Source organism: Hypanus sabinus, chromosome 4, assembly GCF_030144855.1.
Source record: "Hypanus sabinus isolate sHypSab1 chromosome 4, sHypSab1.hap1, whole genome shotgun sequence".
Classification (NCBI taxonomy): domain Eukaryota; kingdom Metazoa; phylum Chordata; class Chondrichthyes; order Myliobatiformes; family Dasyatidae; genus Hypanus; species Hypanus sabinus.
In genome coordinates this window covers 168,993,453-169,016,542 of record NC_082709.1, presented here as the reverse complement: position 1 = coordinate 169,016,542, position 23,090 = coordinate 168,993,453, and the positions used below count along the sequence as shown (strand labels likewise).

At 43.5% G+C, this 23,090-nt stretch overlaps 1 protein-coding gene across 2 annotated transcripts in view; it reads right to left on the bottom strand.

Moving 5' to 3' along the window:
* LOC132393477 (interferon-induced GTP-binding protein Mx-like) overlaps window positions 1-22,886 on the bottom strand; it is a 49,817-nt gene extending 26,931 nt beyond the window's left edge. Inside the window, exons 1-8 of one of the 2 annotated variants that reach the window (XM_059968756.1) lie at window positions 22,812-22,886; window positions 19,908-20,213; window positions 19,659-19,764; window positions 11,896-11,975; window positions 9,731-9,923; window positions 8,557-8,694; window positions 2,389-2,543; window positions 781-919 (exon numbers count right to left, since the gene is read on the bottom strand). In XM_059968756.1, the coding sequence (XP_059824739.1) occupies window positions 781-919; window positions 2,389-2,543; window positions 8,557-8,694; window positions 9,731-9,923; window positions 11,896-11,975; window positions 19,659-19,704 (751 nt within the window). In that variant the 5' untranslated portion in view covers window positions 19,705-19,764; window positions 19,908-20,213; window positions 22,812-22,886. The remainder of the gene's footprint in view (window positions 1-780; window positions 920-2,388; window positions 2,544-8,556; window positions 8,695-9,730; window positions 9,924-11,895; window positions 11,976-19,658; window positions 19,765-19,907; window positions 20,214-22,811) is intronic. The other variant, XM_059968757.1, reaches the window with a different exon arrangement.
* Between the last annotated feature and the right edge of the window lie 204 nt (window positions 22,887-23,090).

The window sequence follows — 23,090 nt, the reverse complement described above, 5'->3', positions numbered from 1 at the left end:
TGTTTTTCATGTGACAGGGAGAGTTCCCACTGCAAATTCCATGCAAACAGAACTGATACTTGGACCTCGGAGCTGTGAGACAGCAGCACCAACTACTCTGCCACCACGGAATTATTAGCTTGAAGTCGGCCTATACCAGATAGTCAAATGCAATTGATTCATGATAGGAGATTTCCTTTGTTTTCCCATCCTTTCCTCCTTTCTGTGCCTTAAAACATGCTTGTTCTCTCACTTTTTCTCTATTCTGATTAACTTGCAACATTCACTGACCTGACCTGCTGAGTACATTAACCATTTTCTGTTTTAATTCCAGGGGAAGGAAATTATCCAGTAATTTTCATGTTCTTTTCAGAACATCCAGATATAGCTAATAAAAGGCTTTGGATACAATAATAGTAAACATGGTAACCTACTCACACACACACACAAAGGACTATCATCAGAGAAATTATTACATGCCTGCAATACTAGCCCTTCCATCCACAACCTACTTTCTTAGCTTCACCAATGGCCCTTGTACTTTCAACTGTATGTTCTTGTCCTTGGACAGTTCCTTGTACAATCTCTCCATCACTCACTTCACCTTTAAGAGATCCACAGAACCTACTTCCATGACCTAAGAACTCGTTGTAAATCTCACTATCAAATGTTCTTTGATGAAGTTCTATGATAATGTCTTAAGGGAACATATATAGCTGTTGCAAACCCTTGATGTTTAATTGGAGGTTTGGTGCACTATTAAAACAGCAACCTTCTAAAAGTGAGAAACTTTTTCCTTACCCAGTGTTCTTTCTCCTGTAGGGTCAACTTCCTGGGCCATTTTCAAGGCCTCTGTGGTCGCTATGTCAACATTACATGGTATGACAACAAGGTTAATGGTCTTATCCTCCTTAATGTAGGAGCCAATTAGCTGCTTGATCTGAACGAAGAATGAGGAAACTTAATTCATTCAACAAATTGATTGATTGATTGATTTAATATTTACAATTTTTCTGCATCTCTTTAAACAGAAATGCAACAGTCAATGTTTTCACGGCAAAGAGGATGTTCAACAATATGATTTGTTATCTTTCAATGTTAGTTGGCATATTGGAAATTTTTTTCTGTTTCCTGTCCAGATTGGGACCAGTTGGGTTCAGCTGGAATGATCTGAAGAAGGCACTTCCTAATGAAACACTAACAGCTCACTTCTGGACAGAAGGAGAAGATGTCACCATTTTGGGATAAATTGTGTAGCTGAAATGTAAACAACAACTTCAGAAAGGACCTAAAAGTGAATGGAAAAATGCACAGCACGTGACATAGAAGATCAGTATCAGAAGAGCAGATAGATGAAGTGAACAGTTAACAAAAGGGGTAGTAATTCCCGATGTAGATTGGGAGATTGCTTTGTCAAGCACCTTTGCTCCATCTGCCACAAAAAGCAGCATCTCCTGGTGGCCACCCATTTCAATTCTACTTCTCATTCCCATTCGAACATGTCAGTCCATGGCCTCCTCTACTGCCACAATGGGGCCACATTCAGATTGGAGGAGAAATAACTTATATTCCATCCGGGTAGCCTCCAACCTGATGGCATGAACATCGATTTGATGAACTTCTGGTAATTCCCCCCTCCACCTTCACCATTCCCTATTCCTGTTTCCCTCTCTCACCTTATCTCCCATCAACTCTCTCTGGTGCTCCTCCCCCTTCCCTTTCTTCCATGGTCTTCTGTCCTCTCCTATCAGATTCTCCTTTCTCCAGCCCTATATTTCTTTCACCAATCAACTTCCCAGCTCTTAATGTCATTCCCTCTCCCTCGCCCGGTTTCACCTGTCACCTACCACCTTGTACTTATTCCTCCCATCCCTCCCCACATTCTTACTCTGACTTTTCCCCTTCCTTTCCTGTCCTGATGAAGGGTCTCAGCCTGAAATGTCGACTGTTCACTCTTTTCAGTAAATGCTGCCTGGCCTGCTGAATCCCTTCAGCATTTGATGTGCTGGCTTTGGATTTCCGGTACCTGCAGAATTTCTTCATATTTGTATTCACTGTTTCCCCAGTTGCTTGCTGGATTCTGAGAACTTCCAGCATTGTCCATTTGAGAGAAGAAAAGATCAAGGGGGCAAGACATAAAGTGAAAAACAAGAGAAATGTAGAGACAGCAGACAAGAGGAACAGAGAGAGATGACTAGTAGGAGTGAAAGAAGAGGAACAAAATATGAAGAAGACAAGTTTCACCTGAAACACAAGGATGAGTGGGAAGAAAGAATAACAGATATGCTCAGGTGTGAAAGAAACGCTCCCTTTAATTTGCCGTAAATAGAAACTTCAATAGCCGACTCAGATCCAAAGATTACATTGTCACATCATAATTTCCTACCGCACAGTCAGTTTCTGCCTTACTTGGTCTCCAATATCTCGTGGCTGGTTACCAACAGCAACCCTAGTGATGCCTGGAAGGTCGATTAACGTGAGGTCGGGGACGTTGTCAGACTCCACCTCTAGACCGATGAGCTCGGAGCTGATTCCCTGGTCCGCACCGGCCATGGTGTTCTGAGCTGTGACCCAAACAAACTCATTATCAATGTCGCTGCACAACTACAAGGAATCTGCAAAGAAACACATCGCTGTGGTAGCAACCTCACCAGGCTAGTAAAAAAGAGGCAGACACAACGTGACGGCCTGAATTCAAATCCTGCTGGGACAGCTGTGGAGTTCAAAAGGAGACAAGTAAGTAAACCAGGAATCAAGTGTCTGCTTCAGCCGCATTTATTAGAGGAAGGGTAGCCCAGGTCTGACCTTTAAAGCAACCTGCAATCACACACCAGGGAAAAGGCCCTTTGGCCCACAAAATGAAAGCTGGATAACTCAGGGTTGTTTTCTCTGGAATGGCAGAGGCTGAAGGGACCCCTAATGTCAGTTTATAAAATTACAGGAGTCAGAAATGAACAATTAATATCTTTATCTCAGGATCAGAAAGATTCATACCAGAGGATATGCTTTCAAAGTGAGAGGGAGTGAGTTCAAAGGAGATGGGTGGGTCAAGTATTTTATTTTACACCAAGAGTGCAGGGTTCACAGAATGTGGTGCCTGGGATGGTGGTGCAGGCAAACATGATAAAGGTGTTTAAGATGGTCTTAGATAGGCAAGTGACTATATTGAGAGTGTTGAAATATGGACCAAGTGTTGACAGAAGGGATTTAGCGTCATTAACTTCAACTGTTTGGCACAATATCGCAGGTGGAATGGTCTGTTTGTGTGCTGTACTGGTCTCTGTTCTCTGACTCCATGCTAACTATCAGTAACCAGTTTACATTTACTTTATTGTCCGCACATTGCATAGAACATAGAACACTTCTGCACAGTACTAACCCTTTGAGCCACAATGTTGTGCCAATCTTTTAACCCACTCCAAGACCAACCTAACCCCTCCCACATAGCCCTCCATTCTTCTTTCACCCATGTGCCTACTAGTATCTTAAATGTCCCTGGTGTATCTGCCTCAACCACTACATTTTGAAGGGCATTCCATGAACCCATCACACTGTGTAAACACCCCCACCCACCCTAAAATAATGTCCTCTTGTATTAGCAATTACCTGGGATAAAAAGCGCTGGCTGTCCACTCCATCAACACCTCTTTTCATCTCATACGCCTGAGGCTCAGAATCAGAATCAGCTTTCCTATCGCTGACATATCTCATGAAATGTGTTGTTTTGCAATGTGTGTCCCATCACTGAACTGATCCCACAACCTACGGGCTCAGTTTCAACGACACTTCATCACATATTCTCAATATTTGTTGCTAATTTATTCATCATTATTATTTGCTTATTTTTCTAGTTACCCAGTTTGTTGTCTGCTGCAAACTGTCTGAATGCCCAGTTGGTTTCGCTGACTCTATTACGGTTATTATTAGATTATCGATTTATTGAAGAAAATTAGCCTGCAAGATAGTTAGTCTCAGGTTCATATAAGGTAGAACATAGACAACATAGTAAACCTACAGCACAATACAGGCCCTTCAGCCCATAAAGCTGTGCCGAACATGTCCCTACCTTAAAAATTACCTAGGGTTGCCCTTAGCCCTCTATTTTTCTGTTCTCCATGTACCTGTCCAGGAGACTCTTAAAAGATTCTATCATCTCTGCCTCCACCACTTTTGCTGTCAGCCCATTCCATGTACTCACCACTCTCTGCATAAAAAAAAACTTACCCCTGACATCTCCTCTGTACCAAGCACCTTAATACTGTGCCCTCTCGTGTTAGCCATTTCAGCCCTGGGAAAAAGCCTCTGACTATCCACACAATCAATGCCTCTTATCACCTTGTACACCTCTATCAGGTCACCTTTCATCCTCCATCGCTCCAAGGAAAAAAGGTCGAGTTCACTCAACCTATTCTCATAAGGCATGCTCCCCAATCCAGGCAGCATCCTTGTAAATGCAAACACAAGGAAATCTGCAGGTGCTGATTTAAGCAACACACACAAAATGCTGGTGGAATGCAGCAGGCCAGGCAGCATCTATAAGAAGAAGTACAGTCGACGTTTTGGGCCAAGACCCTTTATCCTGAGGAAACGTCAACTGTACTTCTTCCTATAAATGCTGCCTGGCCTTCTGTGTTCCACCAGCGTTTTGTGAACATCCTTGTAAATCTCCTCTGCACCCTTTCTATAGTTTCCACATCCTTTCTGTACTGAGGCGACCAGAACTGAGTACAACACTCCAAGTGGGGTCTGACCAAGGTCCTAAATAGCTGCAACATTACCTCTCAGCTCCTAAACTCAATCCAATGATTGAGAAGGCCAATGCACCATATGATTTCTTAACCACTGAGTCAACCTATGCAGCAGCTTTGAGTGTCCTATGGACTCAGACCCCAAGATCCCTCTGATCCTCCACACTGCCAAGAGTCTTACATTAATACTATATTCTGCCATCATATTTGACCTACCAAAATGAACACCCTCACACTTATCTGGGTTCACCTCCATCTACCACTTCTCAGGCCAGTTTTGCATCCTATCAATGTCCCGCTGTAACCACTGACAGCCCTCCACACTAGCCACAATACCCCCAACTTCTGTGTCATCAGCTAATTTACTAACCCATCCTTCCACTTCCTCATCCAGATCATTTATAAAAATCATGAGGAGTAGGGGTCCCAGAACAGATCCCCGAGGCACACCACTGGTCACCGACCTCCATGCAGAATATGACCCGTCTACAACTACTCTTTACCTTCTGTCAAATGCCTTGCTGAATTCCATATACACTACATCTACTGCTCTACCTCCATCAATGTGTTTCGTCAAGTCCTCAAAAAATTCAATCAGGCTCGTAAGGCACTTTCATAAAGCTACTTTGACTAATCCTAATTATATTATACCTCTCCAAATGTTCATAAATGCTGCTTCTCAGGATCTTCTCCATAAACTTACCAACCACTGAAGTAAGACTCACCGGTCTATAATTTCTTGGGCTATCTCTACTCCCCTTCTTGAAGAATGGAACAACATCCTCAACCCTCCAATCCTCCGGAACCTCTCCCATCCCCATTGATGATGCAAAGATCAACTCCAGAGGATCAACAACCTCCTTCCTCACCTCCCACAGTAGCCTCGGGTACATTTCGTCCGGTCCTGGTGACTTAACCAACTTGATGCTTTCCAAAAGCTCCAGCACATCCTCTTTTTTAACATCTACATGCTCAAGCTTCTCAGTCTGCTGCAAGTCATCACTACAATTACCAATATCCTTCTCCATAGTGAATACTGAAGCAAAGTATCCATTAAGTACCTCTGCCATCTCCTTTGATTCCATACACACTTTTTCACTGTCATACTTGATTGGTCCTATTCTCTCACATTTTATCCTCTTGCTCTTCACATATTTGTAGAATGCCTCAGGGTTTTCCTTAATCTCAGCCGCCAAGGCCTCACATGGCCCCTTCTGGCTCTCCTAATTTCTTTCTTAAGCTCCTAGATCTCTATCATTACCTAGTTTTTTTAAGCTTTCATCTGCCTTTCTTTTCTTCTTGATTAGATTTACAACAGCCTTTGTACACCATGGTTCCTGTACCCTACAATTTCCCTGTCTCATTGGAACATACCTATGCAGAACTCCACGCAAATTTCCACTGAACATTTGCCACTTTTTTCCGAACATTTCCCTGAAAACATCTGCTCCCAATTTTGCTTCCAAATTCCTGCCTGATAGCTTCATATTTCCCCTTACTCCAATTAAACACTTTTCTAACTTCTCTGTTCCTATCCCTCTCCAATGCTGTGGTAAAGGAGATAGCATTGTGATCACTATCTCCAAAATGCTCTCCCAATGAGAGATCTGACACCTGACCAGGTTCATTTCCCAATACCAGATCAAGTACAGCCTCTCCTCTTGTAGGCTTATCTACATATTGTGTCAAGAAACCTTCCTGAACGCACCTAACAAACTCCACCACATCTAAACGCATTACTCTAGGGACTTGCCAATAGATATTTGGGAAATTAAAATCTCCCACTACAACAACCCTGTTGTTATTACACCTTTCTAGAATCTGTCTCTTTATCTGTTCCTCGATGTCCCTATTACTATTGGGTGGTCTATAAAAAAAATACAGCACAGAAACAGCCGCCTGGTCTATCTGGTCCATGCCAAACCACTTAAATGGCCTACTCCCATCAACCTGCTCCGGCACCATAGCCCTCAATACATCTCCCATCCATGCACCTATCCAAACATTGAAATCAAGCTTTCATCGTCATGGTCCGGTCCGAAGTCCGCATTCCAGTTCACGGTCCAGTCCGCAGACTACGGACTCCAGGTCCTCTGGCTGTCCCTTGTTTCGGTTGAACTTAATCATTAGCACCTGATGATCATCTTGGGGCTGGGAATATAAGTGGCCCTGGGATTGACTGTGGTTGGGGGGTTGTCTTGTCAAGACTCCCTGGGAGCAAATGGCTGGTGGAAGGCCAGAATGGCCACTCCCAATATTTAGGCTGTGTTGGAGAACCATTGCTTCTTGGAGCCTTGCTGTCAATAGTTGGAGCTGTCATTGTATCATTGCTGTCAGCCTCTCTGAGCTAGATAGGGATCTGGTTGTTTCTGTAGCCAGAAAGGTTGCTGGCTGTAACTGTGACTCAGAACAACCCTGATGCAGAGATGTAACTGTCTCTTGTTCTTTGATGTTTGTCTCTTTCTGTCCTTGCCTCTGTGGGGTAAGTCAGGCTGTTCTGCTGTTACCTGATGGATGGTCCTGCCCCACCTTGGTGTGGAGTGAAAGTTGTGTCCTGGCTCTATGTCTATGTACTGTCCAGTCTCATCTTAGTGTCTTGTTTAAGATGAGTCCTGGCTTGTTGAAGGATAAGTCCTGGCTCGATGTTGATGTACAGTTCCCAGTCTGTCTCCAAGCTCCAGCCTCCGAGTTATTTAAGCTCCAAGGACCCAAGCCCTGAGCTCCAAGAATCCCAGTCCCCAGCCTCTAGCCCCTAGCCTCTAGACCACAGCCTCTAGCCTCAAGCTCCAAGAACCCAGGTCTTGTCTTGTCGTTGCCTGGTTTGGGGTCCGAGCCTGAGTCAAGACCCAGGTTCTGGGTCCTTGTCCTGTCTCGGGCTCGGAGTCCATCCCAGGCTCCTTGTTCCCAGTACCTCAATAGACAATAGGTGCAGAAGTAGACCATTCGTCCTGGTCCTGCTTCCCTAGCCTCGTCTGCGACTTGTCCCGTCCTTTCGTTTTGTCCCATCCTGTTCCTAGTAATTCAGTGTTTGTGACCTGCATTTTGGGTCCATTCCCAACGCCCCCCCTTATGACATTCATTCAGGATTTGTGCTGGCAGCTTGTTCCACACACTCACAACCCTCTCAAAAAAGATCCCCCTCATGTTCCCCTAAACTTTTCACCTTTCACACTTAACCCATGATCTCTGGTTGTAGTCCCACCCAACCTCTGAGGGAAAAATCCTGCTTGCATTTACCCCTCATAATTTAGAATACTTCTATCAAATCTCCTTTGAAACTTCTACATTCCAGGGAATAAAATCCACACTTATTCAATCTTTCCATATAACTCAGATTGTCTAGACCCGGCAACATCCTCAATGCAGCATTAAGAAAAATGTGATGAGTATAACACAATAAATATAGATATAAATGCAATCCTAAAAGCCCCAAAGCACAAGTAACTGTTAAATACTGTGCATGGGGAATGACGGGTGCTGAGGGGCTGTGGAAAGGAGTCACTGAAGTAGAGCTAGTGATGGTGGGGTGTGGGTTAGTGGTGGAGCTGTTGATCAGCCTGATGGCTTGGGGGAAGTAAATATTTCTGAGCCTAGTGGCTCTGGTGTGGATGCTGCATAGCCTTCTCCCTGATGGGAAAGGGACAAACAGCACATGGGCAAGAGTAAGGAGATCAAAGAGAATATGAGTTGGGCTTGAAGTATCAGTTCCCTAATTACAAAATTTAGAATTACTGTACATAATTATACTGTACATGATTATAATCAGACAACATGGAATAGACTAGGCATGTCATAGCAGTGATCCAGCAGTTACACAATTTCAACCGACCTTTCAGAATTTCTTTGCCCACTTCAGATGGGCCTGACAGTTCTTTGCTGTAGTTGCTGTAACTGATTTTGGCCCTCCACGTATTCTTCACCTCGGTATTCTTCAGCTTCAGTTCCAAAGGACATCTCGTCACTATACCTGCCAAATAAACAGAATTGACAGTGTCGGCTTGCAATAATCAGAAAGGGGACATTGATTCACAGGGGACGGGGTGGGGTGGAAGCTGGGTGTCAGCGGGTGAGTACTTTTGGTCTGTTACTGTCACTTTTGCTACTAAAATAGGATTAATATTAACCAACAATGAAATGACTAATCGACTTTCTTATTTCCCTTTAGAAATCTCCAGGCATAGCCTATTCGGTCCCTCAAATGCTTACTAGCTCTCAATATTATTTCTGTTGTTTTATCATCTCTAGTACATTATTACTAATAAGAATCTACCAATCTACAACTGAGGGCTAAGTTCCAGCTTTCTCACTATCCTTACCACAGGAGCTTTTGCAGATGCTGGAAAACCAGAGTAACACACACAAAATGCAAGCCAGGCAGCATCTATGGAGACAAACAAGTACAGCTGTACTTAATTATCAGGGTGTAGGCAATTATGGTCTATCCTTGTCCATAACTGTTCTTGGCAAATTTTCTTACAGATATGGGTTGCCATTGCTTTCTTCAAGCTGCAAGGAGTTGTAGAATTATTCAGCCCCATCATGGGCACAGGCCTCCATAGTACCCAAGACATCTTCAAGAAGTGGGGTCAAAAAGATGATGTCCATCATTAAGGACCCACCACCCAAGACAGGCCTCCTCTCATTGTCACCATCAGGAAGGAGGTACAGAAGCCTGAAGGCACACACTCAATGATTCAGGAACAGCTTGTTCCCCTCTGTCATCCGATTTCCAAATGGACATTTAACCTATGGACACCACCTCACTACTTCTCTATTGCTGTTTTTGTTCCACTCATTTAACATGTATATATACTCACACTGTAATTTTTTTTTACTATATTATCACAAATTGCATTGTATTGCTACTGCAAAGTTAACGAATTTCCCGACATATGACAGTGATATTAAACCTGATTCTTATCTGCCTTAAGCAGGTAGCTTTGGTAAACCGAGATTAAATTTGTTCAAACGGACAGTTCATTGTGTTGGGGTACTGTTCTTACCACTGCCCCTGGGTAGAGCAATCCCAGAAAGTGCCTCAAGGACGGAGCTTTTTCCAGAGCTTTGATCTCCAATTACTGCGATGGCTGGAAGAGACAGATCCTCTTCCAAACCCAATGCTCTCAGCTTGTCGATGAGGTCAATGCAAGGTCGCACTCTCTTCTCATACTGATTGTACAGCACTGCATCACTTTCCTGAGGCAAGAAACATTGGACCATAGAGTGAGTTACACTTCACAAAGTAATTTTTTCTCTGTGCCAAAAGATGAACTCGAAGTCTAGTAATAGTATTCACAACCTCGGATTATTTCAAAGAATTTCAATGGCAAAATAGCATCTATGCAGTACTGTGGATAGGACAGCATGGCAGTTATGAATTTGTTTGTGGAGAGTTGGGACACTGATTGTGATCATCTAAAGGTCATGGGTTAAGGATGAAAGGTGAAATGTTTAAGGGAGCATGAGAGGAAACTTCTTAACTCAAAGGGTGGTGAGAATGTGGAATGAGCTGCCAGCAGGAGTGGTAGGTGTGGGTTTAATTTCAATATTTAAAAGAAACTTAGATACACATGTGGATGGGAGGGCTATGGTCTGGACACAGGTGAATGGGACTAAGCAGAATAATAGTTAAGCACACTAGATTGACCAAAAGGCCAGTTTCTGTGTTGTAGTGTTCTATTGCTTTATCATGAATTTAACTTTCACCATTTTAGCTGGTGTTTAAATTATGAGTGAGGAGATATCTTTAAATGTAAATTTTAATTCACTTCTAGATAGGGTATTAATTTATTTGGAAATCTCCAAATTCAATATATATTTCACTCATTGCTTACAACCTTCCCTCGTCGGAACATAAGAATATAAGAAAATAGTAACAGGAGCCAGTTACTTGGATCTTTAAGCCTGCCGCACCATTCAGTATGATCATGGCTGAACTGTCATCTCCATCTCCTCTTCTGCACCAGTTATCCAAAGTTCTCAATTCCATGACCTTTCAGGAAAACCATCCCACTCTCCTTTACAAATATCACAGCTCAAACACAATCTATAATGATTGAACTTGATCTCTAGTGGTCTAGGCTGCACAACATTTTGGTCGAGAATTTCATGCATTTAACTAGTTCCTCTACATGTTACTTTTAAATGACTGCTCTGTAATCTTGTAACCATGTTTCCTTGTCTGAGATTCTCTCATGAAAGGATTCACTTCAACATTTATCCTAAGGACTGTATAGATTCTCCTAAATTCCACGACATTTAGATCTAATGTTTTTAGTCACTCTCATCCTAGAAAATGGCCCAATGAGTCATTTTTGGACCACCTTCAATGGCACTATATCCTTTTATTAAATAAGGGGACTAGAATTATGTACAGAACTCCAGGTGTGGCCTCACTAGCATTGTATGCAATTCCAACAACACTGCTTTATTTCTAAACTCCAGCCTTCTGGAATAAAAGTCAGTATGCCATTTACCTTCCTATTCATTTAGTGCAACTATCTACTCATTTTTTGAAAATTGTGCATGAGTACACTGAAATCCTTCTGCACTTCATCCACCTTCAACGCCTCTCCACGGCTTTTGGATTTGTCTTTCTGAAGTGCGTAACCTCACACTTTCCCACACTGAACTCCATTTGCCAAATATTCACACATTCAACCAGCCTGTCTGTATCTGGTTGCAGAATTGAGATATCTGCTTGTTACATCCTCAATGAACTTCAGTAAATTTGTCAGACGTGATTTACCTTTCATACATTAACTGGCACGTTGTTGAACTGTGGGAAGAAACTGGAGCACAGGCAGGAAAACCAGGTGGTTCACAGGGAGAACGTACAAATCCCTTACAGCCAGTGCCAGAATTGAACACCGATCTGCAATGCCCTGAGCTGTAATAGCATCACGCTAACCACTACGCTGTCATACTTATTTATCATCGTTATTATTATTTTGCTTTTCTTTTTGCACTTGCACTACTTGTCATCTTTACACGTTGGTTGGTTGTCTACCTTTGGTTGTGTGTACCTTTTCATTGTGTTTCTTTTATTTCTAGGTATCTACTGTGAATGCCCACGAGAAAATGAATCTCAGGGTAGTATCTGGTATTTAGATAATAAATTTACTTTGAACTTTGAATTGTGAAAACCCAATAATATTGGCAGACCCACCAAATTATTATCATGTGTGTCCTTTGATGGAAGAACGGAGTCCCTGTACGTCCCCTGAAAGTCTTGTTCATGGCTTTCCTCTGAAAAACAAAAGGGGAAATGCAACAGACATGGTCAATCAACATTCCTGAGAGTTGAGCAAGTGCTTTCTATCATAGTCCTATAATGGAAAGGATGAGGTCAGAATATATGCCAAAATTATTTGGAACTATTTCAGATTTATATTAGTGGCTAGTGTAGTGGAACAAATCCCCCAAGCCAGAAAATGGTGATCAAATGACATAAGATCAAAACTCACCATCGGCAGCTACATTTAAGAACACTTACCTAAACCTACAAGTGGAATTTGCTATTCTTACCCTCTCCTTCTTCTCAGCAGTCTTTTGCAGTGAATAATGATTCAAAGGTACTTATGTGTGTATTCTTACAGTGTGGGACAGCTCTTGGAAACCAGTTAGCATATGGTCCTGATGGAGTCAGGTCTTGTTCCAAGATGATGTACCCTATCCACACATTGATAGGCATACGTAAGTTCAAATAAGTCCCCTTCTCCATTTCTTCTTCCCAGAATGGCACAACTCTGTCTTGTGCATCTGGATCCTGGACTTCCTGTCAGATCCCTGGCAGGTGGTAAGAGTGGGCTCTCTCACTTCCAACCCTCTGACTCTCAACACAGGAGCCCCTTAGGGCTGTGTACTAAGTCCCCTCCTTTACTCCCTGTATACCCATGACTGTGTCACCACCAACAGCTCTAATCAGCTAATTAACTTTGCTGATGGTACTACATTGATTGATCAAACAATACGAGGTGGCCTACAGGGAAGAAGTCATCTCTCTGACACAGTAGTGTCAAGAAAACAACGTCTCCCTCAAAGTTGTTAAAACAAAGAGAGGATTACAGGAGGAATGGAGACAGCTAACCTCTATTGACATCAGTGGATCTGGGGTTGAGGGGGTTAACAGCTTTAAGTTCCTCGGCATCCACATCACTGAGGACCTCACGTGGTCTGTACACCAGCTGCGTGGTGAAAAAGGCACAACAGCACTTCTTTCACCTCAGATCATAAGAACTTTCTACAGGGACACAATTGAGAGCATCCTGACTGGCTGCATCACTGCCTGGTATGGGAGCTGTACCTCCCATAATCGCAGGATTCTGCAGAAAGTAGTGTGGGCAGCCCAGTGTATCTGCAGTTGAGAATTTCCTATGATTCAGGACATTTACAAAGACTGGTGTGTAAAAAGGGCTCAAATGATCATTGGGGACCCGAGTCACCCCAGCCACAATCTATTCCAGCTGCTGCCATCTGGGAAATGGTACCGCAGCATAAAAGCCAGGACCAACAGGCTCTGGGACAGCTTCTTCCACCAGGCCGATTAACTCACGCTGATTTGAGTGTATTTCTATGTTACAGACTGTTCTATTTATTATAAATGACTACGATTGCACATTTAGATAGGTGTTACATAAAATTTTTGCTCCTCGTGAATGTGAAAGATGTAAGAAATAAGGTCAATTCATTCATTCATTAAAAATGTGCTAATTAGGGTTATAATTTGAATTTAATTTGAGATGGAACAAGTAGCCAGACAGATATTTATAAAATTCATTATCATTATGTGCTAGATCATATGATAAAGGCCATCATCGTATTTGACCATCATTGTTCTTGGCAAATTTTTCTACAGAAGCAGTTTGCCATTGTCTTCTTCTGGGCAGTGTCTTTACAAGACGGGTGACCCCAGACATTATGAATACTCACCAGAGATTGTCTGTGGTCACATAACCACGACTTGAGATATTTATCAGCTGCTCACACGACCATCCCCCACCTGCTCCCATGGCTTCACATGGCCCTGATCCGGGGAAGGGGGGATAAGCAGGTGCTACACTTTGTATAAGGGTGATCAGCAGGCTAGCAGAGGGAAAGAGTGCCTTACTCTTTCGTTGGTAGAGATTTATGTCCACCCTGCCATCCCAATGTGTAAAATTATTGAAGCGTAGATAATTAGGGCAGACAGAGTCTTTCTCCCAACATAGAAAAGTCAGATACTAGACGTCCTGTCTTCGAGGTGAGGAGATGAAAGTTTAAATATTTGTGAGGCAAGTTATTTTACACAGAGTGGTAGATGCCTTAAACACACTACCAAGGTAGAGACAGAAGAAGATATGATAACTATGAAGAGGCATTTAGCCAAACTTATAAACAGGCAGGGAATGGACAGCTATAGTCGCTGTGCAGGCAGATGTGAATAGATTAATTTGGCATCTTGGTCCCGAGCCTAAGATTCTGTTTCTGTGCTGAACTACGCTCTTTCTCATTTCCTAATATCCCAGAGTTAGGCCTCTTCTCAGATTCCTGCTATCAATGCATCATATTTCAGAGCTACTTAAGAATGCTTTGGAATGTTTTATTATTTTTCTCTTTCACTTTCTGTATATCAAAACTTAAAGTGAAATGTTTGCATCGAATTAAATCAGCAAGGTTTGTGCTGGTGGCAGCTCTGGCACCAACATGGCATCCCCATGACTTAATGACCCAAACCCTGAGGTCTCTTGAATATGGGAGGAAATCTCACATGGTCATGGGGAGAATGTACAAACTTACAGACCGTAGTGGGAATCAAACGTTCTCAGGATTGCTGCCAGTGCTACGTGATAGTGATGTTAAGAATTGGAGGAGATGGGAGTTGAATGCATGGCTGAAGAGTTGGTGCAGGGGGCAGGGGTTTAGATTTTTGGACCATTGGGGTGAGACCTGTACAGATTGGATGGGTTGCACCTGAACTCGAGGAGGAGCAATATCCTTGCAGGTAGGTTTGCTAGCATGGTTCGGGAGGGTTTAAACTAATTTGCAAGGGAGATGGGACCTGGAGCGATAGAGCAGTGAAAGAAGTGCATGGAGTAACGCCAGATCTAACATATGGAGAGGCTTTGAGGAAAGAGCAGTAGAATAAAGGGTATAAAGGTAATAAGGTAGAAGGGCTAAAGTGTGTGTACTTCAATGCAAGAGGCATCAGGAACAAAGGTGATGAACTGAGAGCTTGGACACATACATGGAATTATGATGTAGTGGCCATTACAGAGACTTGGCTGGCACCAGGGCAGGAATGGATTCTTAATATTCCTGGATTTCAGTGCTTTAAAAGGGATAGAGAGGGGGGAAAAGGGGAGGAGGGGTGGCATTACTGGTCAGGGATACTATCACAGCTACAGAAAGGGTGGGTAATGCAGCAGGATCCTCTTTTGAGTCAGTATGTGTAGAAGTCAGGAACAGGAAGGGAGCAGTTACTCTCCTGGGGGTATTCTATAGGCCCCCTGGTAGCAGCAGAGATACCGAGGAGCAGATTGGGAGGCAGACTTTGGAAAGGTGAAAAAATAACAGGGTTGTTATCACGGGTGACTTTAACTTCCCTAATATTGATTGGCACTTGATTAGTTCCAAGGGTTTAGACGGGGCAGAGTTTGTTAAGTGCGTCCAGGATGGATTCCTGTCACAGTATGTTGACAGGCCGACTAGGAGGAATGCCATACTAGATCTAGTATTAGATAACAAACCGGGTCAGGTCACAGATCTATCAGTGGGTGAGCATCTGGGGGACAGTGATCACTGCTCCCTGACCTTTAGCATTATCATGGAAAAGGATAGAATCAGAGAGGACAGGAAAATTTTTAATTGGGAAAGGGCAAATTATGAGGCTGTAAGGCTAGAACTTGCGGGTGTGAATTAGGATGATGTTTTTGCAGGGAAATGTACTATGGACATGTGGTTGATGTTTAAGGATCTCTTGCAGGATGTTAGGGATAAATTTGTCCTGGTGAGGAAGATAAAGAATGGTAGGGTGAAGGAACCATGGGTGACAAGTGAAGTGGAAAATCTAGTCAGGTGGAAGGAGGCAGCATACATGAGGTTTAGGAAACAAGAATCAGATGAGTCTATTGAGGAATAAATCTTAACTGTCACATTAAGACAATTACAAAGTCAGCCTACTACCACCTGAAAAACAGGCCGAGAGTTAAAGGGGTTATGTCTCAACAAGATCTAGAAATACCCATCCATGCATTTCTATTCAATTGGCTTGTCTACTGTAATGGTGTTTTCACAGGTCTCTGTGAAAAGTCAGACAACTGCAGCTCATTCAGAAGGCTGCTCCCAGAATCCTTACTAAGAACTCATCACTCCAGTTCTCAGAACACTACACTGGCTTCCTGTAAATCAGAGGATCGACCTTAAAGTATGACTACTGGTTTACAAAGCACTGAATGGACTCGGGCCAAAACACATCTCCAATCTCTTGCTGATTATGAAACTTCTCCAGCTCTTAAGTCGTCTAGGGCGGGTCTGCTTACCATCCCCAGGGTCAAAACTAAACACGGTGAAGCAGCTTTTAGTGACTATGCCCCACATATCTGAGGATCTGAAGTCTGCCCCAGCTTTAAGCTCTTTTAAATTGAGGCTTAAAACTTTTCTTTTCCCTGCAGCTTTTAATTAGAATCTCCTGCACTGTCACTTATATTTATCATATCTATTTTATGTGATTTTATTCTCTTATTTAAATATTGTCTTAAATTTAATGTTTGATTTTTAAGTCTTGTTCTATATAAAGCACTTTGAACTGCCTTGTGTTTGAAAGTGCTATACAAATAAACTTGTGTAGGACTCTCAGTACCAGTAACAGTGGTGTTAACTGTTCATCCTAGGGGGCGAATGGGGATCAACTGAGGGCACAGAGGCTACATTTGCTTGCTACAAGTTTGGTTAGACACTGCCTACTACACACAAAACCATGTTGACTATCCTTCAGTTCATATCTAGCCGAATACCCATATATAACTTACCCATATATCCAGTGCCTCACAATACCTTTCAATAACTTTCCCACTCCTGATGTCAGGCTAACTGGCCCATACTTACCTGGTTTATTTTTAGAGCCTTTCTTAAACAGTTAAACAACAATAGCCATCCTCCAGTACCTCACCCGTCACTAAAGATGACAAATAGCTCTGCTATGGCCCCTTCAAGTTATGTGTTTGCCTCCCATAGGGTCCGAATGAACACATTGTTAGGCCCTGGGGATTTATAAACCCTAATTTGGCTCAAGGCAGCAAACACCTCCTCCTCTGTAACAAACTCTTTCTCATCTTGTCCTTTTACAATGTGGGAGTCTCAGTCAACATGTGAAAAGTTAAAATGACCGGTTACAACAACCTTATGTTTCTTGTAATAGTCTGCGATCTGTCTACAAATTTGTTCCTCTAAATCCCGTGCACTCCTGTGTGGTCTGCGATATGGTCATCATAATGACTCACCAGACAAGTTCACCAGTCTCTCCTGACTGAGCAATGCCGTGACATTTTCCCTGACTTGTAGTACCCTCCCCCCTCTTTAATCACTCCAAATCTGTCACGTCAATAACAATGGAACCCCAGAATGTTGAGCTTCTAGTCATGACCCTCCTGCAGCCAAATCACACCAATGGCTACAATATCATAATTCCATGTGTTGATCCGTGCCCTGAACTCATCTGCCATACCCCTGATACTTCTTGTATTGAAATATACACAGCTCAGGATATTAGGCACACCATACTCAATCTTCTGATTCCTGACTTTCTCTGAGGTTTTAACATCTGTTTCCACAGCCACTCCACTAACTGTTCTGGTACATTGGTTCTCATTCTCCTACAACTCTAGTTTAAAACCCCCTCCCCCCATGCAGCAGCAGTAAACCTTCCCACTATGATATTAGTCCCCCTCAAGTTCAAGTGCAAACTGTTTCTTCTGTACAGATCCCACCTTCCCTGGAAGAGAGCTCAATGTTCCAAAAATCTGACACCCTCCCTCCTAAACCACCTGCTTAGCCACATGTTAATCTATATAATCTTTCTATTACTAGCCTCACCAGCACATGGCATGGGTAACAATCCTGAGATCACAATCCTGGAGTCCTGCCCTTTAACTTAGCACTTAACTCTCTGAACTCACTTTGTAGAACCTAATCACCCTTCCTACCAATGTCATTGGTACCTCCATGGGTCAGAGCCTCTGGCTGCTCACCCTTCAACTGAAGAATGCAGAAGACTTGATCCAAGATATCCTGAGATTGGCACGTGGGAAGCATCTGGGAAACTTGTTATCATGCACAGAACCTCCTTTATGTTTCCCTAACTAACAAAACCCTTATCACCACAGCTTTCCTCTTCTACCCCCATCACTTCTGAGTCTCAGAGCCAGACAGTGCCAGAGACCTGATCACTGTGACTTTCCTCTGCTATGTTAGTTCCCCACCCCACCATTGTTGTCATATGTGGTTACTGGAGTTACAGTCATCTTCCTGTCAGCTTGAACAGTCTGGTTAGTTTCCTCTGATCTTATTAACAAGGCGTTTTTGCCCACAGAACTGCCACTTTCTAGATGTTTTTATTTTTGGTTTATTCTCTGTACGCTCTGCTGTGTGTGAAAATCTCAGATCATCAGATCAAATCACCCTATCTGGCACCAACAATCATTCCACAAAGTCACTTAGATCACATATCTTCCCCAATCTGATGATTGGTCTGAACAACACCTGATCCTCTTGACCATGTCTGCATGCTTTCATGCATTGAGTTGATGCCATGTGATTGGCTGAGTAGGTATTCTGCATTAACTAGCAGGTGTACCTGATGAAGTGGCCACTGAGTTTATATATTGATATCAACAAAACAAATTATGTTCTCAAACATTCTAACTATTGTAGTATCATTAGGTTCATTTGCAACCAATAAACAAATATAATCAAAATTATTTAAAATCCTTTCTTTCTATTTTTGTTGTAATAACTTTCCACAAAATTACTTCATCAGGATTTTGAATCCTGCTACAGACAGCTTACAGTACTGAATCTACAATTAAGCAGTCTCTTTTGTTATTTGCATTTACTTTAAAGCCTAATCAGAAAAAGCAATAATTGTTTGAAGAAAGTGTAAAGAAATGTACAGTTTATTCATTTATATTTCCCATGGACAGTACTTATTCTACAGATCACAATGGTGATGTCTTACAGGGACAGAATGGCATTGCTTTCCAAATAGTTAACATACTTGCCACTTTACTGTATACTGCCCTGGTGACTGAAGCAGACAGAATTTTTTTTTTTGATTCTGGAAATGCGCATGTCTAGCAGCAACTAACCTGTACTGGATTCTGCTCAAACTAAAGCAAAACCTTTCAATTATGTTCAGGTATCCTTTAATTCATATACGCATTCCGTTGTTTGGCAGAGAACTAATTTTCTCTATCTAGAGTATTTCCACCAAGGGCTTGTGTCCCATTAGACCTCGGAGCAGAATTAAGCCATACAGCCCAACAAGTCTGCTCCCCATTTCCATCATAGCTCATTTATTATTCCACTCAACCCTATTCTCTTGCCTTCCTTCCATAACCTTTGACACCCTTACTAATCAGGAACCTATTCACCTCTGCTTTAAATGACTTATCAGCTGTCTATGGCAATGAATCCTACAGATTCATCTGCTTCTGACAGAAGGATTAAAGTGATACCATGTGCTCCAGTTCTTTGGCTCCTATCCCTCAGTCATCCAACTACCCTTCTCCATTCACTTCTCCCAGTCTGTAGACACTGTAATTGCTGCTTTTCAAGCTCTGATCTTATTAAAGAGCATCCAAATTCAGACAGCAAATGAAGCTTAATACTCACAGCGGTTTTCTTTTGCGAGACCCAGGTGATATTGCAAATATTTAGAAGCAACTCTGAACTAACCTCCGATAAATAACTGTTTTATTAGTCTTTCAAATTTTCGGAACATGCTTGAACTCGATGCTGATCTCCTGTGTGGTGGAAGATGTCCTCCTGGGGAGGGTGGCTCCTGAAACAGGTATCAGAATCAGAATCAGACTTTAATCGCCAAGTACCTGTACACATACAAGGAATTTACTTCCAGCAGATGTTGTCTCTCTGCTCATGACAATAATAATGATAAATATAAATGAAAATATAGATTATACATACAGTAGTGCAATCCAAGTAATAGTTAGCCGACTGTTAACCGGCAGTTAACTGTTCAGCAAAGTGACCGCAGTAGGGAAAAAACTTCTCCAGTGCCTATTAGTCTTAGTCTGGAGGGATCTGAAGCGCCTACCAGACGGAAGCAGTTCAAACAGTCAGTGCGCAGGATGGAAGGGGTCCTTTATGATGTTCCCCGCCCTCTTCTTCAACCTGGAAGAGTACAGGTCCACAATAGAGGGCAGGGAGGCTCCAAAGATGACAGCCAAGTGACTGTGTCACGGTTCAATGCCGACCTGGGAGAGTCTTTGTCTACCAGTTGGTAGGGCAAGGAAATAAAAGGAAGATAATTAGATGAGAGAGTACGTGCCTTAGTGCTACCATCTTCAAAACTGTGATGCTCACAAAGGTGTCATCCATCACTAAGGACCCCCCCCCCAACACCCAGGGAGGCTCTTTTGTTATTACTACCATCAGGGAGGAGATATGGGAACAGTTTCAACATTTCAGGGACAGTTTCTACCCAGTACCATCAGATTTCTGAATGGACAATGAACCAACCTGAGAGCATCAACTCACTATTTTGCTCTCTCTTTGCACTCTTACTTAACTTATATAATATTTCATGTTGTAAATTATAGTATTTTGAATGTATTGCACTGTAATACTGCCACAACACGACAAATTTCATGGCATGCAATATGTCAGTGATATTAAACCTGACTCTGATTCCATACAATCAGAGATTCAGGAGGCACCAGATTCATCTGAAACTTCCAGCTAGCCTGAGATCTGATACAAATCCTGAATGTTCAACTCCTACACGACAGAACAAAAGTTTCTCGGGGTTTGTGGGAATGATCTATTTGATAATTAACAAGTTTGATTGGTTTATTATATTCCTCATACGTGGGGCATTTTCTTCCTCAAGTCCTGACTCTTACCTGTGTGCTACCTGGTGCTCTTGTTCGCGTTATCGAGCCGCCGGGGTTCGGTGGGAGGGAACTGCTATGTCTGTAAAAGTGGGGGCAGTGCGAGGATCACCGCAACCGGTCCAGCAGATCCATAGATGGGGTTACGACCATTAGGAAGGGGTGAAAGGAGCCTAAAGGACCCCAGAAGAGATGGGTTCCCACCACCGGAATTATCAAAACCATCGGGAACAGAATATCCGGCCCTTCAAACCTGGGGTACCAATAAAATCAGACTTACCATTAGGGACTCAAGTTCTTTAGGGTCGTCAATTGGGGGGAAATATCACAGCACCGGCACACCAGCGCGTTGCTTCTTTTGGTCAACGTGTGGTCAATCAGTGATTGCACTGGATCTAATGTCTAAACAGTCTTTTCCACTGGGACTTAGAAGGCTTAAGAAAACATCATTTGAAAACCCCATTGCCAGTTGCAAATTAGTTTTAAAATTAAAGGGGGTAACTGCATCAACCAAACTAACTGCAGAAGTTGGAAGTTTCCTGTTGTTGAGAAATGAAGTGCGAGGCTTAATCGAGCTTGCGTCTCTGGGCGCTATTGATTCATTCACGTCCAAGCATTCGTCATCGTTAGGTCGCATCTGGAATTTCCATTTAGCGGACGATTTCCCTCCACACCGCTCTGATACATTGGGAAATCATGTACTTTGCAGGTTACACAAGTGGTTTGCCTTTGCCTTGTGCGGGTGAGTTTAAAGAGATAACCACCTCTTGCAGTGAATGATCAGGGCGTCTAAGTGCCTTGTCAGGCTCTTAGCGATCCTCAACGCCTGCTGGTCTCCTCCCCTCAATCTGTTAGGGCCAGACTTCACCTGCTGGGCTAGGCAGATCCCCTACCTAGCGGTCCCCAACCACCGGGCCGCCAAGCATGTGCTACTGGGCCACAAGGAACGATACGAGTCAGCTGCACCGTTCCTCATTCCCTGTCATGCCGAACCCACGCGAGGTCATCAGTCGCCCAAACGCAGTGACACCCTCGCGCCAGGGGTCGGCCTCGGGTAACCGGCGGGAAATGCCGTTGCCACCGGCCTGGAGCGCGGACGGATGGGCGCCGTCTCTAAGCCTGCTTAGCACACCGAATGTTCGTGAGGAACCCGGTGCTAAAGTATTCGCAGATGACCTAATTCGGGCTCAGAGTTCCGTAAGTAGCAGAGCAGCTACCTCGCTGCGATCTACTGAAAGTCATCCATCCAGCCAAACTTTCGTCGGCCGATAGATCCTACCTACCTACGGTGGGAGGGGAGGGGCTGTCTCACTCCTCGCTCGGTCACTCTCTCCGGACTGCGACCTCCAGCCCTGACCTTGTCCACGACCAGCTGCACCTGGCTGGAGTTCGGTCCCGGAGGCTTTGTAATGAGGAAATTAAGCCCTCAAAACTGCTTCGGCACTTTGAATCCAAGCACCCCGCACTTATGGACAAACCCGTTGAGTTTTTTGAGCGGAAAAAATGTGAGCAAACGGGACAGAAGCAAGTGCTGATAGCCACAAAAACGAAATTGTGGAATAGACTGGACATAAGGAACCTCCTTCGAGTATCGCTGTATTCCGGTCGTGTTTAACACGCTCTCTCCCCGTCGGCCGGTCCGCAGTGTAAAAAAGGTTGGTGACCCCTGCCCTACCTCACAGAGGGTCGAAGACCCGTCGGTTACCCTCACCTGGTTTGGCCCGTCTGCCGAGACGGTTCACCGGGGTGTGGCCGCTGCGCATGTTACAGCTACTTGGACCACAGGTGAGAGCTGAGCGCCCGGTGGGGACCAAAGGTGGACGAGCTGCCCTGAAAAAGGGCACGGCAGGCTCCCCACCAGAGGTGCTACACCTCCCCATACACCCCTCCAAGCAATAGCGAGGTTAATTTGGAGATAGGAAGGGTTTGAAACTACGGTTCGAAAGGCATAGGGTTTCGCCGGCACTGTTAACAATACCTTGCAATTGAGAGCTCTCCTCGCAGCCGAGACGCCAACAAAGCGAAAGGAAAGATAACACTGCTGAGAATTTTTCTGCACCGCTATAAATTTATTTCTCTTTTGCTTTCACTTTCCCCGTTTCGCAATCTCGGGTCACGTGAATATTTTGTAACTCCCGGTTTGTTTTCTCTGAATTCAACCTCCTTATCGACAATGGATTAAGGAACATCATACTCACAGAGTTTGCCAAGTCATTCTTACTAAACAGACACACGGATAAAGACGACTGAAATCTCC